Raw genomic sequence first — 17,348 nt, 5'->3', positions numbered from 1 at the left:
CAATCCCAAAGAAAAGCAATGTCAAAGAATGCCCAAACTACCACACAACTGCACTCATTTCACATGCTAGCAAAGTAATGCTCAAAATTCTCCAAGCCAGGCTTCAGCAATACATGAACCGTGAACTTCCAGATGTTCAAGCTGGTTTTAGAAAAGGCAGAGGAACCACAGATCAAATTGCCAACATCTGCTGGATCATGGAAAAGGCAAGAGAGTTCCAGAAAAACATCTATTTCTGCTTTATTGACTATGCCAAAGCCTTTGACTGTGTGGATCACAATGAACTGTGGAAAATTCTGAAAGAGATGGGAATACCAGACCACCTGACCTGCCTCTTGAGAAACCTATATGCAGGTCAGGAAGCAACAGTTAGAACTGGACATGGAACAACAGACTGGTTCCAAATAGGAAAAGAAGTTCATCAAGGATGTATGTTGTCACCTGCTTATTTAACTTATATGAACAGTACATCATGAGAAACGCTGGCCTGGAGGAAGCACAAGCTGGAATCAAGACTGCCGGGAGAAATATCAATAACCTCAGATATGCAGATAACACCACCCTTATGGCAGAAAGTGAAGAACTAAAGAGCCTCTTGATGAAAGTGAAAGAGGAGAGTGAAAAAGTTGGCTTATAGCTCAACATTCAGAAAACTAAGATCATGGCATCTGGTCTCATCACTTCATGGCAAACAGATGAGGAAAACAGTGGACACAGTGTCAGACTTTATTTTTCTGGGCTCGAAAATCACTGCAGATGGTGACTGCAGCCATGGGATTAACAGATGCTTGCTCCTTTGAATGAAAGTTATGACCAACCTAGACAGCATATTCAAAAGCAGAGACATTACTTTGCCAACAAAGGTCCATCTAGTCAAGGCTATGGTTTTTCCTGTGGTCATGTATGGATGTGAGAGTTGGACTATAAAGAAAGCTGAGTGCATGATTTTGAACTGTGGTGTTGGAGAAGACTCTTGAGAGTCCCTTGGACTGCAAGGAGATCCAACCAGTCCATCCTAAAGGAGATCAGGTCTGGGTGTTCACTGGAGGGACTGAGGTTGAAGCTGAAACTCCAATATTTTGGCCACAAAGAGCTGACTCATTTGAAAAGATCCTGATGCTGGGAAAGATTGAGGGTAGGAGGAGAAGGGGACGATAGAGGATGAGATGGTTGGATGGCATCACCAACTCAATGGACATGGGTTTGGGTAAACTCCAGGAGTTGGTGATGGACAGGGACGCCTAGCGTCTATGGTTCATGGGGTTGCAAAGAGTCGGACATGACTGAGTGACTTCACTTTCACTTTTCACTTTCATGAACTGGAGAAAGAAATGGCAACCCACTGCAGTGTTCTTGCCTGGAGAATCCCAGGGAAAGAGGAGCCTAGTGGGCTGCCATCTATGGCGTCGCACAGAGTTGGACACGACTGAAGCGACTTAGCAGCAGCAACTGAACTGAACTGATAAGGACACAAGCAATTTATGAAAGAAGAGTTTTACTGAACCCTCCAACCAGTACCAACTGGGTTTAAAATTTGCTAATTTAAAAAATAAAACAATTTCCGCTTGCATTATTTGCAACCTTTGACAGTTCCCTTAGTAGTTCTACTTCCTTTTTTTTGTGAGTTGTTAATTCAAGATTTTATTCAAAAAGCAATGATATGAACTCTGAACTCAATATAATAGTCATCTATCCATTTTACATATGTAACTTTTTTTTTTAGAAACTTAGGAATTATAGAAAATATAAAGAGGTTAAAGTAAAAATCACTTAAAATCTCACAACTCTCAGGTAATCCAGTACATACTATGTCTGGTAAACATAATTCAAAACATCTTTCTTAAAAATACTTTAAAAAGTGTTTCTCCCTTTCCTATTACCACATGATCTTATATAACAGGGAGTACACTGTGCTTGTGATTTTATACCCTGCTTTTGGGCTTCCCTGGTGGCTCAGGGGTAAAGAATCTGCCTGCCAATGCAGGAGGCAGAGTTTTGATCTCTAAGTTGGGAAGATCCCCTGGAGAAGGAAATAGCAATCCACTCCAGTATTCTGGCTGGGGAATCCCATGGACTGAGGAGCATGGTGGGCTAGTCCATGGGGTCACAAAATGAGTTGGACACGACTTAGCAACCAAACATGTTACAGAGAGCTTTCCATGTCAATGAACATATTTATAAATTAGGGATCAGCAAATATTTTTTAATAGGGATAAATAATAAATATCTCAGGCCTCTGGGCCATTTGGTCTCTGTTGCAACTCATCAAGTGACCACTGCAATGTGAAACTAGCTATAAACAATGTATCAATTAACAGGTATGGCTGTGTGCCAATAAAATTTTACTAGCTGCGCAGGCACGGGAGGGCCTAGAGGAGTTATCCCACGTTGAAGGTCAGGAACGGTGGCGGTAAGGAGATACCCCTTATCCAAGGTAAGGAGCAGTGGCTGTGCTTTGCTGGAGCAGCCGTGAAGAGATACCCCATGCCCAAGGTAAGAGAAACCCAAGTAAGATGGTAGGTGTTGCAAGAGGGCATCAGAGGACAGACACACTGAAACCATACTCACAGAAAACTAGTCAATCTAATCACACTAGGACCACAGCCTTGTCTAACTCAATGAAACCACCCATGCCTGCGGGGGCAACCCAAGACGGGAGGGTCATGGTGGAGAAGTCTGACAGAATGTGGTCCACTGGAGAAGGGAATGGCAAGCCACTTCAGTATTCTTGCCTTGAGAACCCCATGAACACTATCAAAAGCCAAAATGATAGGATATCAAAAGAGGAACTCCCCAGGTCATTAGGTGCCCAATATGCTACTGGAGATCAGTGGAGTATTAACTCCAGAAAGAATGAAGGGATGGAGCCAAAGCAAAAACAATACCCAGTTGTGGATGTGACTGGTGATAGAAGCATGATCCGATGCTGTAAAGAGCAATATTGTATAGGAACCTGGAACATCAGGTCCATGAATCAAGGCAAATTGGAAGTGGTCAAACAAGAGATGGCAAGGATGAACGTGGACATTCTAGGAATCAGCAAACTAAAATGGACTGGAATGGGTGAATTTAACTCAGATGACCATTATATCTACTACTGTGGGCAGGAATCCCTCAGAAGAAATGGAGTAGCCATCATGGTCAACAAGAGTCTGAAATGCAGTACTTGGATGCAATCTCAAAAACAACAGAATGATCTCTGTTCATCTCCAAGGCAAACCATTCAATATCACAGTAATCCAAGTCTATGCCCTAACCAGTAACGCTGAAGAAACTGAAGTTGAATGGTTTTATGAAGACCTAAAAGACCTTTTGTAGCACTAACACCCACAAAAGATGTCCTTTTCATTATAGGGGACTGGAATGAAAAAGTAGGAAGTCAAGAAACGCCTGGAGTAACAGGCAAATGTGGCCTTGGAATGCGGAATGAAGCAGGGTAAAGGCTAATAGAGTTTTGCCAAGAAAATGCACTGGTCATAGCAAACACCCTCTTCCAACAACACAAGAGAAGACTCTACACATGGACATCACCAGATGGTCAACACCAAAATCAGATTGATTCTATTCTTTGCAGCCAAAGATGGAGAAGCTCTATACAGTCAACAAAAACAAGACCAGGAGCTGACTGTGGCTCAGATCATGAACTCCTTCTTACCAAATTCAGACTCAAATTGAAGAGAGTAGGGAAAACCACTAGACCATTCAGGTATGACCTAAATCAAATCGCTTATGATTATACAGTGGAAGTGAGAAAGATTTAAGGGCCTAGATCTGATAGATAGAGTGCCTGATGAACTATGGAATGAGGTTGGTGACACTGTACAGGAGACAGGGATCAAGACCATCCCCATGGAAAAGAAATGCAAAAAAGCAAAATGGCTGTCTGGGAAGGCCTTACAAATAGCTGTGAAGAGAAGAGAGGTGAAAAGCAAAGGAGAAAAGGAAAGATATAAGCATCTGAATGCAGAGTTCCAAAGAATAGCAAGAAAAGACAAGAACGCCTTCTTCAGCGATCAATCCAAAGAAACAGAGGAAAACAGAATGGGAAAGACTAGAGATCTCTTCAAGAAAATTAGAGATACCAAGGGAGCATTTCATGCAAAGATGGGCTCGATAAAGAACAGAAATGGTATGGACCTAACAGAAGCAGAAGATATTAAGAAGACGTGGCAAGAATACATGGAAGAACCATACAAAAAAGGTCTTCACGACCCAGATAATCATGATGATGTGATCAATAATCTAGAGCCAGACATCCTGGAATGTGAAGTCAAGTGGGCCTTAGAAAGCATCACTACAAACAAAGCTAGTGGAGGTGATGGAATTCCAGTTGAGCTGTTTCAAATCCTGAAAGATGATGCTGTGAAAGTGCTGCACTCAATATGCCATCAAATTTGGAAAACTCAGCAGTGGCCAAAGGACTGGAAAAGGTCAGTTTTCATTCCAATCCCAAAGAAAGGCAATGCAAAAGAATGCTCAGACTACCGCACAATCACACTCATCTCACATGCTAGTAAAGTAATGCTCAAAATTTTCCAAGCAAGGCTTCAGCAATACGTGAACCGTGAACTTCCAGATGTTCAAGCTGGTTTTAGAAAAGGCAGAGGAACCAGAGATCAAACTGCCAACATCCACTGGATCATGGAAAAAGCAAGAGAGCTCCAGAAAAACATCTCTTTCTGCTTTATTGACTATGCCAAAGCCTTTGACTGTGTGGATCACAATAAACTGTGGACAATTCTGAAAGAGATGGGAATACCAAACCACCTGACCTGCCTCTTGAAAAACCTGTATGCAGGTCAGGAAGCAGCAGTTAGAACTGGACATGGAACAACAGACTGGTTCCAAATATGAAAAAGAGTGCGTCAAGGCTGTATATTGTCACCCTGCTTATTTAACTTCTATGCAGAGTACATCATGAGAAACGCTGGGCTGGAAGAAACACAAGCTGGAATCAAGATTGCCGGGAGAAATAGCAATAGCCTCAGATATGCAGATGACACCACCCTTAATGGCAGAAAGTGAAGAAGAACTAAAAAGCCTCTTGATGAAAGTGAAAGAGGAGAGTGAAAACGTTGGCCTAAAGCTCAACATTCAGAAAACGAAGATCATGGCATCCGGTCCCACCACTTCATGGGAAATCGATGGGGAAATAGTAGAAACAGTGTCTGACTTTATTTTTGGGGGCTCCAAAATCACTGCAGATGGTGACTGCAGCCATGAAATTAAAAGATGCTTACTCCTTGCATGAAAAGTTATGACCAACCTAGGCAGTATATTCAAAAGCAGAGACATTACTTTGCCGACTAAGGTCCATCTAGTCAAGGGTATGGTTTTTCCTGTGGTCCTGTATGGATGTGAGACTTGGACTGTGAAGAAGGCTGAGCGCTGAAGAATTGATTCTTCTGAACTGTGGTGTTGGAGAAGACTCTTGAGAGTCCCTTGGACTGCAAGGAGATCCAGCCAGTCCATTCTGAAGGAGATCAATCCTGGGATTTCTTTGGAAGGAATGATGCTAAAGCTGAAGCTCCAATACTTTGGCCACCTCATGCGAATAGTTGACTCACTGGAGAAGACTCTGATGCTGGGAGGGATTGGGGGCAGGAGGAGAAGGGGACGACAGAAGATGAGATGGCTGGATGGCATCACGGACTCAATGGACATGAGTTTGAGTGAACTCTGGGAGATGGTGATGGACAGGGAGGCCTGGCATGCTGCAATTCATGGGGTCGCAAAGAGTCGGACACAACTGAGTGAACTGAACTGAACTGAACTAAACTGAGCAAAATAGTTCACTGAACTGGATTTTGCCTATGAGCCAATTTGCCAACCCCTACTATATACCATTCTATGTAATAAATGCACAGAAATCCATTTATACATAATTTATTTAGCTAATCTCTTATTGATAGACATTTGTTTCCAAATTTTTGCTACATTATGAAGAACACCGTGAGAATGTTACTTGTGAAGACATTTTGATCAAATTGTTCCCTTCCTCCCAATTTGCTAAAATTCTGAATCAAAGTGTATATTCATTTTATATTTTGGAGTCTATTGCTAAACACTTTTCATCAAGACTGCACCAATTTATATTCTTGCACCCAGTGTATGCGAGTGTTCCTGGGATCTTGATCAACATTGTAGTCTGTCAGCTTTTACCTAAAACAACATTATACTGCTTATATATTTACTTTTTTATTTCTTGTGAAATGAAGTTATATATGAGTTTTTAAAAATTATTATTATGATGTGTACTTTGTGAACTGCTTCTTTGTGGTATCTGTCCAATTTTGGGTGGGGGATGTTTACTTCTTCTGATTCCTAAATGCTCTTTATATATTAATGATAATGCATTACTTTTTAATCATGTTAAATAATATCACATGGTCTGAGTTTTACAACTTTGTTTATAATTTTTCTTGACAAATAAAGTTTTAAAACACTTTTGTAACCAATATTATCAACTGTTTCCCTTACAATTGCTTTCTCTGTGTTATGCTTTAAAATGTTTTTCTCACCCCTAACATTATAAAATATATCCCCAATATTTTCTTAAAATCCTGACTCTATGTAAGCTGAGTCACTTCTTTGTGTGTATTCTAAACTGTAAAATGGAAGCAATGAGTACCTACCTTATTCATTCAATAAATATTTATTAAGCACCAAAATGATAGCAGGCACTTTGTGGGAGCCAGAATGAATAAAACAGACTGAAATTCCTGAGCTAGTAGGACTTATATTTTGGTGCCTGCATCCACAGGGATTAATGGAAATAATATAATAAAGCCTATTTGCTATTATGATTTTCTGGGTCTTTAAGCAACTGCGTGCCTTATTTTGCACTCTCTCAGTCTAGAATGCCCTTCCTTTTTTCATCTGAAATTCCTCACACCTATCAAAGCATGGACTCCTCTACAAAAAAAAACTCTCCTGATCACCTCTTATAACTGCCTTCAGTGGTCCTCTGCTATGAACTTCTTTAGAGCATTGGGCTGATTCACTCTGCCTTACAGTGAAAGCTCTTAGATGAGCTGACTCCTCATTAGCCAGCAAGCTTTCCACAGGCAGTGGCCATGATGCCTTCATCTCACATGTATTCTCCCATCGCCTACTCCAGGACCTGGTCCCATACAAGGCCTCCTAATGGGAATTTGTCAATGTCAAAATTAACAAAGGAATCTACTCAAAAATACCTCCTTTATACATCCTGTCAAGAATGTAAATATCTACCTAAACATACAATTTTACTGTGGTCCATGCAAAGAAAAAAAGAAAAGAATAAGGGAGAATATTCCAGGATTTTGACTGAATAGAGATTTCCTTCTTCTCTCTATAGCTGAAGGGGAGACAGAGTTAGAGGGAGTGACATGTACAAAAGTCTCAGGTGGAGGCATTATGGAAAATTCGAAGGCTAAAAAGAAGACTGGTGTGGCAAGGTGGGTGGGGGCAGGGGGTGGGATGGGGTGGAGGAGGGGTGACGGGGTTGGGTGTGCAAGATGAAGCTAGATTGGTGAATGCAGCCATCTCCCACTGGCCTAGAAAGCCAAGGTCAGAGGTGTGGCCTTCCCTGTAAGAGCTTTGGGACTCTCTGCAGGTTTTGGGAAGGAGAATAATAGAGGCCCTTATACTCAAAGCTATGGTTTTTGCAGTAGTTATCTATGGATGTGAGAACTGGACCATAAGGAAGGCTGAGCACTGAAGAATTGGTGCTTTCGAATTGTGGTGCTGAAGAAGACTCTTGAGAGTCCCTTGGACTAAAAGATGATCAAACAAGCCAATCCTGAAGGAAATCAACCTGAATATTAATTGGAAGGACTGATGAAGCTGAAGTTACACTTTGACCACCTGATACAAAGAGCTGACTCATTGGAAAGGACACTGATGCTGGGGAAGACTGAAGGCAAAAGGAAAAGGACGTGGCAGAGGATGAGATGGTCAGACAGTACCACCAACTCAGTGGACAGGAATTTGAGCAAACTCCGGGAGATAGTGAAGGATAGGGAAGCCTGCTGTGTTGTATGTAGTCCATGGGGTCTCAAAGAGTCAGACACGACTTAGCGATCGAACAACAAAAACAATACTTGGCCTAGCATCATCAGAGCTGGGCTCTGGGACTGAGGCTGCTATTTTTTGCCTAGCAACCTACACTACCTCCTGTTCCTTGGGTGAAACTAACCCCACCTCTCTGAATAAGAGGCTCCAGAGAAACACACAGTCATCTTTGCAAACTTAAGAGTTCTAGAAATGGAAGAGACTGCCATTGACAAACAGCCCCAGAGACAGAGACGCCCCTGCAGAGAGGAGCGGTCAGTCAGTAGCACGGGCGCTGGAGCCTGCTACATTTGGATCATGGTTTCCTGGGCATCTACAGCAAGTTACTGGCTTCTCTGGGCTTCAGTTTCTTCTGTAATAAGACAGAACTCACCTCATCAGGTTGTCATGAGGATTAAATGAGTTGACAAATGGGAAGAGCTTAGCATAAGTGAGCACTCAAACATGGAAGTTATAACTTATTATGGCCATCACTATGCTGAGATGGCTTCCACCACCAGCCCCTTTCCTACTGCAAAGCGCTAGTCAACACCACATGGAGGGCAACACAGTGTCTGGGTCCAGTTTGCAGATTCTAGTTTAATTGGTCTGAATTAGAACCAAGAATATTTTTTTAAGCCTCCACAGGTCATTCTAGTGAAGTTATAGTTTACATAGTCAGCATGTAACAAGCTGAACTGAAACAAAAAGTGGAAATTGTGGGAGATCTTTTGGGGTGAGATCCAGAATGATACCTAAAGGATAGTCCAATCTCTCAGCCTTAATTCTTCTTTACCAAAAGAAGAATAGGAAGGAAAAAAACAAAACATATCTGCTTGTCTAAATGTTGTGTGGCTCAAATACATGTGTATCAAGTATGTGTCCTGAACACACATGTATCAAGCGTGCAGACATGTGTGAACACACAAACACTTGCACATTTACCTTGTGGGGCCTATGGAATCTCCCTTTTCACAGAGAATACTCCTCAGTTCTGCTCTGTACACTGGCTTTTAACCTGTCCAAATGGACACACTACCATGGTGCCTATGGAGGGCAAAGCTTCGCCTTTTCTCTGTCTTGAGTTTTGTTCCCCATCTTTACACTTTCAATTGCTAAAGTTTACATGGTTTGAAAAAAATCACATTGTTGGCATAGTTGGTTTTGCTGGGCTGGATAAGAGAGTCACCAAAAGTTGTTTTTTTCTAATAAAAATTAAAGGTCTTTTTTTCTTGCTAATTGTGAGTATAAGCATTGAGCCTTTTCAGGATAACAAATATTGGTTCTATAGGCGTTTAATTTGCCTATCTTACATTTTAGAGATGGCTTATATTTCTAAGTGACCAAATAGTTGAAGAAACTTTCTAAAACTTAGGCAAGGCAGCCATGTCTGCTCTTATCAAAGTAAGTAATTTAGTTGGAAACATACCTCTTTTGTGTTTCAAATGTCCTGTTTCTGGTCTTGATTCTTTCATAACTAGCAGTGCTATCCTAGAACTATCTTAACTTCTCACGTGAAAAATAAACTAAGTCGCAATACTTCAACAATGTCTATGACACGAAAGGAAAGAAGTACCCAGCACAAGAAGGACTATTTCAGGTGGATGACACGTGAATACAGAATGTGATCCTGGCCAAATCTGGTAATGAGGGGAAAAAAGCAATGAAAGGCACTATCAGATCAATTGATAAAACCAAAACACGGATGGTAGATTGCTACCTTTCTTGAAACTGACGGAAGATTCTGTAGAAGACTGTCCTTGTCCTTAGGAAATACACACTGAACTATTTAGGATTTAAAGGGTGTGATGGTTTCAACTTTGGTTCAGAAAAAAATGTGTGTGTATATGTGCATACATATATAGGCACATATACACACACACACATGAGCGTGTATGTGCGTGTGTGTATTGAGAGAGAAAAAGAAAGAAATACAGCAAATCAAGGAAATGTTAACTGGTAAATCTGGGTAAAAGGAACAGGTAAGAGTTCTCTGTAATATACTTGAAATTATTCTGCAAGCTTGAAATGATTTCCATACAGAGAAACAAATAAAGGGGTTGTGCTAAATAATGAATAAGGCCCCTCATTCTGAAGTTCTATGGACTGTGGTAGTTGTCTTTCACAAGTTTACAAGCCGCAGCAGAAGTGCCAAGCCTGTGGGGTGTGGCAGGAGCTCCCCACCGAGCGAGACTCTGAGCAAACACATGCGGTGACTTGTGCTGTCTCCTCCAGAAGCCATGTGACTGGAAAGTCTAGTTCTGAGATAGGCATCTGCAGGGCGGTCCCAGGGAGCAGCAGCAGCTACAACAGAGCCCTCTGGCCTGGCGCAGCCCCGCATCTCCTCTGGTGACTGAGGGAAAGACACTGCCATTCCAGGCAGGCGTGGAAGCTGACGGGACCCAGCAGACCCCGGCCTGCATGCTCAGAACTGAGGCCTCAGACGTTAAAAGGAAAGAAAAAGACTATCATGTCCTCACTCTAGTCTCCCTCTGATGGACATCAGCTGAGAGCACTGCTGGAGGCTTTGGCTCTGTTGTGTCTCCTTAAAACTGTCCTCTCTTTAACAACCATTTCAAGGGTTTATATTGTCTCATCGCCCACAAAATTCTTTTTCACATGAGGCTTCTCAGGGAACCATTTTTTGATACCAGTGAGACCTGGATCATCAAAAGATGAAGCCCAAGGTCCCATGAACCAGTGGTGGGGAAATAAAGTTACCACTAGCATACGTATCCTTGGAGGTAAGGAAGTTGTCTGAGTATTTTTCACAGTTAGAAATGTTTTATTTTTTAACCATTTTTAAAACTGAAGTATGGTTAATTCACAATGCTGTGTTAGTTTCAAGTGTATAGCAGTCATTCAGCTATATATATATATATGTATCTATTCTTTTTCAGAATTTTTTCCGTTGTAGGTTATTATAAGATACTGAATACAATTCATCTGTAGGTCTTACTTAGTCTTTTACCTATTTTAAATACAGTAGTGTGTATCTGTTAATCTCAAATCCCTAATTGATCCCTCCCTCACTTTCTCCTTAGGTGGCCATAACTTGCTTTCTACATTTGTGACTCTATTTCTGTTTTGTAAGTTCCTCTGTATCATTTTTTAGACTCTACATATAAGTGATACAATATGATATTTTTCTTTGTCTGACATTTGTCTGACATTTCACTTAGTATGATAATCTCTAAGTCCTTCCATGTTGCTACAAATGGTATTATTTCATTCTTTTTTACTTCCAAGTAATATTCCATTGTAAATGCGTACAACTTCTTTATCAACTTGTCAGTGGACAAATTATGTTGCTTTCATGTTGTGGCTATTATAAATAGTGCTGCTATGAACACTGAGGTACATGTATTTTTTTGAGTTAGAATTTTCATCTTTTCCTATATGCCCAGGAGTGGATTATAGGATTACATGGTAGCTCTATTTTTAGTTTTTTAAGAAGCTTCCATATTGTTCTCCTTAGTGGCTGCACCAATTTACATTCCCACTGACAGTGGAGGAATATAGGAGGGTTCCTTTTTCTCCTCATCCTCTCCAGCATTTATTATTTGCAGACTTTTTAATGATGGTCAGCCATTCTAAACAGTGTGAGGAGATATCTCATTGTAGTTTTGATTTGACAGAAATGTCTTATTATTTTCTTTTTGGAATATCCAAAAAACACAGGTCAGTATTAATACTCTTCAAATATATGAATAAGGTGGTGGATACAAAAATATCTCTTCGATTGCCGTCATGAACTCCTGCAGGCGAGGAGCTACACCTCATTCATCTGTGAGCTCCTCACAACATCTAGTGATGAGTTCAAGAAATCGAGCGATGACCCAGGAAACATCAGCTGCAACACGCTCCTTCCCTTCAGGTCAACCATCTGGGACTAAATCAGTATCTGCTCCTTTTATTTAAGGAGAAAAACTGTCAGGAGTCAGGGGAATCATTTATCGACCTTTGGAGGATCTTTTTCACTGAATGGGCTTCCCTGGTGGCTCAGTTGGTAAAGAATCCGCTTGCAATGTGGGAGACCTGGGTTAGATCCCTGGGTTGGGGAATGATTCTCAGGTGGTATTTGTATAAAGTAGACAAATACATCCAATAATTCACAAATATAGCAGCCATTATTTTAATACAATAGTTGGGAATACAACGTGAAAAACATAGGCCTGAAATTTAAATGCTTTTGAAGAAAAACGCAAATAAATGATTAAAGCAGTTTGGCCCGTGCCAACTGGACTGTCTACCTAATGTTGACAGTAGCAATGTTTAGGAAATCAAAGCAGTTAACTCTTGCTGACATTGACTGAAAAATGGCTATAAATAAGTTCCCTGAAAAGAACTGGAGGACAGGAGAACTGGCAGTACAGTTGTACAAACACATAAGGAAATTCACAAGGGAAAGCAAACCTGCTTGAGGCTGAGGGAATAAAGGGAAAGGAGAAGAAAGAGAAAGACACATGTGATGTCAAACTCCTGTTCTTTTTCTCAGAGTTTCAGATCCCTTTCAGATGGCAACACCCAGGAGCTTTCTCCACACTCAGTCCTTCATCTCACCACAAAATGCGTAGCAAAAGCAACTGAGAAGAACAGAGCAGCTAGATGGCGAACCGCCTCCCACAGCACCTCTGAAATGTTTGAATCTTGAAATGGGCCTCTTGTCTGCACTGTGTTTGGTTCACCGTAAATTCCCAACAAATCTGGACTAATAAAATGTCCTTAAGAAGTGAGTCTGCAGAGTTACAAATTTTAGACAGATGTCTGGAGCCACACTAACAACAAGGAACTGACTTTTCCTCTTTGGCACCACAAGATGGTTGTGTAACAGGTTCAAGCTGATGGGATAGCTATTTAAGCCAGAGTAATACACTACAACTGATGCTTTTGAAAACCATGAAAAACCTAGCTTCCAAGCTTCCAATAGCTTGTTGAGGTTTTCTTTAACCCTCCAACTGAGGATCAGTCAACATCAGTACAGAAAAAATTTTACCCACAAAAAATTTATATAGTCAAGTCTACTAATACTGGCTTATTTGCAGCCCAAACCCTCTGAAGACAGCAAACAGTGGTACTGGCTGCCCTCTGCAGTGAGCTGGTGAATTCAGCAAAATATCAAGATCAAGAACATGCCAAATGCATGTAACTAATTCTCCTTGAAATCCAGAAATGCTGGCAAGAGAATGAGTTCTTATGTCTAGGATTTTAGAGTTGAGGGTGTGTGGGAAAGTAACACACTGCCTCCCAATCACTCAACACTAACCTGATGTTCAACTGTCTGTGAGGCTAGGGTAAGCTTGCCTGTTGATTTTGAGATGTTAAAGTAAAGTTCTAGGTGAGATCCTTTGTTGCTGAATCACAAATCAACCACAGCAGCAATACTTAGAAGCTTTTCAGAGAGTTCTCTAGACTGAGAACTTCCATGGTATGTGTTTTTAAAATGTCTATAAATTATTTGAAACTACTCCCAACAAGAACTGGAAGCTAATTTTCTTTCCCTTAAATATGAACTGGCCTTAGTGACCTGGATCCAATGAAGAAAATGAGGTTGGACGTGACATGCTATGACATCTGAAGCTGAGTTACAAAAGGAAACACAGCATCTGTCAAGCTCTCTCTTGAACTGCTCACCCTTAAAATCCATCTGCTGTCCTCGGAAGAGATCAGGCCAGTGAAGGGGCATGGACATGCAATCCAGCTGCCAGGCCCGCAGCAGTCGCAGCCAACAACCAGCATCAACCAGCTGATGTCATGGGTGTCACTTGAACCTTGTGCCTGAGGAAGCCTTCAAGAAAACTCCAACTCTGACTGCCCAGCTACCATCTGACTGTAACCACAGGAGTGAAAACCATGGAAATGAGGTCAGTCAACTCCGAGATCCATAAGAGGTAATAATGATAATAATGTGTTATTTTAAGAGAGAAGCCTGACAACTATGGCTTGTTGATAAAGTCTGGCCTGTAGAGTGTTTTTCTACAGCCAGTGATCTAAGCTGGATTTGGTACATTTTTAAAGGATTGTAAAAGAAATAGAACAAAACAAAGAAAAACATGCAACAGAGACCATATATGGCTCTTAAAGTCTAAAATAGTTATTCTATGGCCCTTTATAGAAAAAATTTGCTCACTACTGTGTTAAGCCACTAAGCTTTTTAGAAAGTTTGTTATACAGCTATAGATAACTGGAACACATGGTTCCTTTGAAACAAAATAAGCAGTGGGCATATGCTAGATTCAGAGCACCATGAAAGTCACACTAAAAAGCCACAACTTAACTGCTATCTGCAAGTCAATTCTTATCCTATCAATACTGTACAATATTCTAATTTCACAAACACAGTTGATCAGCTAAAGTGAAAGTGATGGTAATATGATTCATCAACAAAGAAGAGCATCTTAAACGTGCATCTCAGATTTGATTCTGGATTAAACTCCAAATTCTCAGAGACTCATTAATAATTTCAGTAATAAGAGCTGGCATTTACTGAGTCTTTACTATGTTCCAGACACTGTTCTAAGCTATTTAATATTTATTATCTCACTTAAGCCTCGTGACAATCCTTACATTTTACAGATGAGAAACTGAAGCAGAGAAAATTGATCTGACCTGTACAAGATCGCACAGGTAATGTTTGCAGCAAGGACTGACTTGCACCCGTGAAATTCATCACTGCACTCTGCTGTTTCTCTCTAGAAAAAGTATCTAATCAAGACACCCAGTCCTGTGTTAAAGAATGCAGCTGGCTTCCACAGAGTGGCCAGTACCCTTTGAACTCTCTAACCAGTCTTCTGTGTGCTCTCCTCTCACAAGGAATCAGGCCTGCAACCTGGGTCTCCATCTCTTTCCCCTGGAACCTAGGACTTCCAACAACACCAGTTTTTCTGTTGAGAGTATCTGAAACTCCTAGGCTAGCCCCAGACTACAGTTAGTTTTAAGCTGTTCTTTCCAAACCCTTAAAGTCTTCCTCACATTTTTCCTCTGTTTTCTGTCAATCGACACATGGGAAATTACACTTGCTGAAGGAAAGGCTGTCAGGAGAGACACAACAAGAGCTGCCAGCTCTTGGCTAAACAAAATCAACAGACTGGGCAAGAGCTAGTGGTCCATACCACTGTTAGGACCAGAGATCATGGAGAATGAAATCAGCATCAGTTTCCTCATATGTGAAGTGGAAATGATGACACTTATCTTCATGGTTTGCTGTATAGCTAGTGCCAAGATGTATTAAGGGCCTAATCCAATGCCTGGCATTCAATTAATGGTGGTTATAACTACTGCAATTTTAACACAGAATTGGCCTCTCTTTTAAAAAGCTGAAAACTGACCAATGACATTTCACTGAATAACTGGAAAAGTTGTTAATCGCAAAAAAGATCCATGTTCATGAGAGCAGACATAGAGTAAGAGATGCTCCCCTCCACTGGTCACACATCTTTTATCTTCCTTTGTAGCAAGCCTTTCACATTAGAAGGTGTGGTTTTAATTATCTATAAAAATGACCCCTTCACATTCTTCTGTCCAGCTAAACTTGGCACAAATAGCTGGAGATCAGTGTGAGAAAGAAAGGGCAATGCTCCAACCTGAACAACATGCAAGGCCACCTCAGCATAGCGACCAAAGGCATGCACAGCCCCTTGTCTACTCACCAGAAGGGAAAAATAATGAGGCGACTGATCAAAAACACGGCGGAGAAGATGAAAAACAGGGCGTTACAGGTTTGCTTCCATCCGGCATAAGAAAACATCTTAGCAGACTGAGAAAATAGAAAGAAATTGCGTTCAGATAGGGTGACAGTCGTGTAAAATTAAATATCTATAAATTAAATTATATCTGGGATTTGCTTCAAAATCTTGGTGGGAGTTGGGTTATGGATAAAAAGTAGATGAAATAAGATTGGCCACATTAGTAACTATTAAAGCTGGATGTGGGTCCATTGGGCCCATTATATTCTTTACCTTGTCATATGTTTGGAACCTTGCATAATACAATATTTAAAAAATTAGTTAGAATGACTGTAATATCACTCTTGTATTACATAAGCACTACAAATTAGCATAACTCCTTTTAGCATGTATGTTAGCTTGACAGTTATTGAAGTCCTCCATTTAACTGGGAGGAGAGCTGGACTGAAGAAAGGCTGGGATATGAGTGAAGCGCTGGGCTGGGCTGGGTTACTGAGATATGATTGGAGGAGGAGGTGATTATAACAGAGATGGCTACATTCAGAGAGCAACACATGGAAGAACTGGCATAATCCTCCTTCTGCTAAGTCATTTGCTGCTCTGAAGCACATATAATAACCTTTACCCTTAGAACTGGATTTACATGTCTAATTATGGCTACATACAAGAAAACAAAATTCTGTACTTAGCCAATTTTAACAGTATCAGTTGCTTTGAAATGTCTTCAAATGACTTCTGGTTACATCTACAACAGGGTTTGGCAAATCACAATTCAGCCTAGGGATTAAAGCTGCTCAGCCCCTTGAGTTAAGAATGGTAAGAACAGTTTTCACATTTTTTAAAGGAGTATAAAAGAAAAAGAAAAACAACAGAAAAACAAGAATATGTGACAAGAGATCGTATGAGGTCCACAAAACTAGATTTACTACCTGGCTTTTTTGCGAAAAAGTTTGCTAAATCCAGCAAGGCTATGGTTTGTCCAGTAGTCATGTATGGATGTGAGAGTTGGACTATAAAGAAAGCTGAACACCAAAGAATTGATACTTTTGAACTGTGGTGTTGAAGAAGACTCTTGAGAGTCCCTTGGACTGCAAGGAGATCCAACCAGTCCATCCTAAAGGAAATGAGTACTGAATATTCACTGGAAAACTGATGTTGAAGCTGAAACTCCAATACTTTGGCCATCTGATGTGAAGGACTGACTCATTTGAAAAGACCCTGATGCTGGGAAAGATTGAAGGCAGGAGGAGAAGGAGACAACAGAGGATGAGATGGTTGGATGGCATCAACGACTCAATGGACATGAGTTTGAGTGGACTCCAGGAGCTGGTGATGGACAGTGAAGTCTGGTGTGCTGCAGTCCGTGGGGTTGCAAAGAGTCAGATATGACTGAGCAACTGAACTGAACTGAACTTGCTGAAGCCTGATCTAGAAGAACAAGATCTTATTAAATTAAATTCTTCCATATCAACTTATATTTAATTATTAGCCCTTCAAGAGGTTATCCTGAATGCAAATATGTTAGTATCATTTCCCCCAGCTTGGGCTTCCCCTGTGGCTCAGCTGGTAAAGAATCACCTGCAATGTGGGAGACCTGGGTTCAATCCCTGGGTTGGGAAGATCCCCTGG

The 17,348-nt window shown here is 40.9% G+C and overlaps 1 protein-coding gene across 1 annotated transcript in view; it reads right to left on the bottom strand.

Annotated features, from left to right (window-relative positions):
* CERS3 (ceramide synthase 3) overlaps window positions 1-17,348 on the bottom strand; it is a 157,484-nt gene that overhangs the window by 67,534 nt on the left and 72,602 nt on the right. The window contains exon 9 of the mRNA XM_005694924.3: window positions 15,684-15,790. Coding sequence (XP_005694981.2) covers window positions 15,684-15,790 — 107 coding nt within the window. The remainder of the gene's footprint in view (window positions 1-15,683; window positions 15,791-17,348) is intronic.

This window comes from Capra hircus, chromosome 21 (genome assembly GCF_001704415.2).
Source record: "Capra hircus breed San Clemente chromosome 21, ASM170441v1, whole genome shotgun sequence".
Classification (NCBI taxonomy): Eukaryota; Metazoa; Chordata; class Mammalia; order Artiodactyla; family Bovidae; genus Capra; species Capra hircus.
The sequence above is the reverse complement of the archived record's forward strand: the minus strand, read 5'-3'. Positions and strand labels throughout refer to the sequence as shown.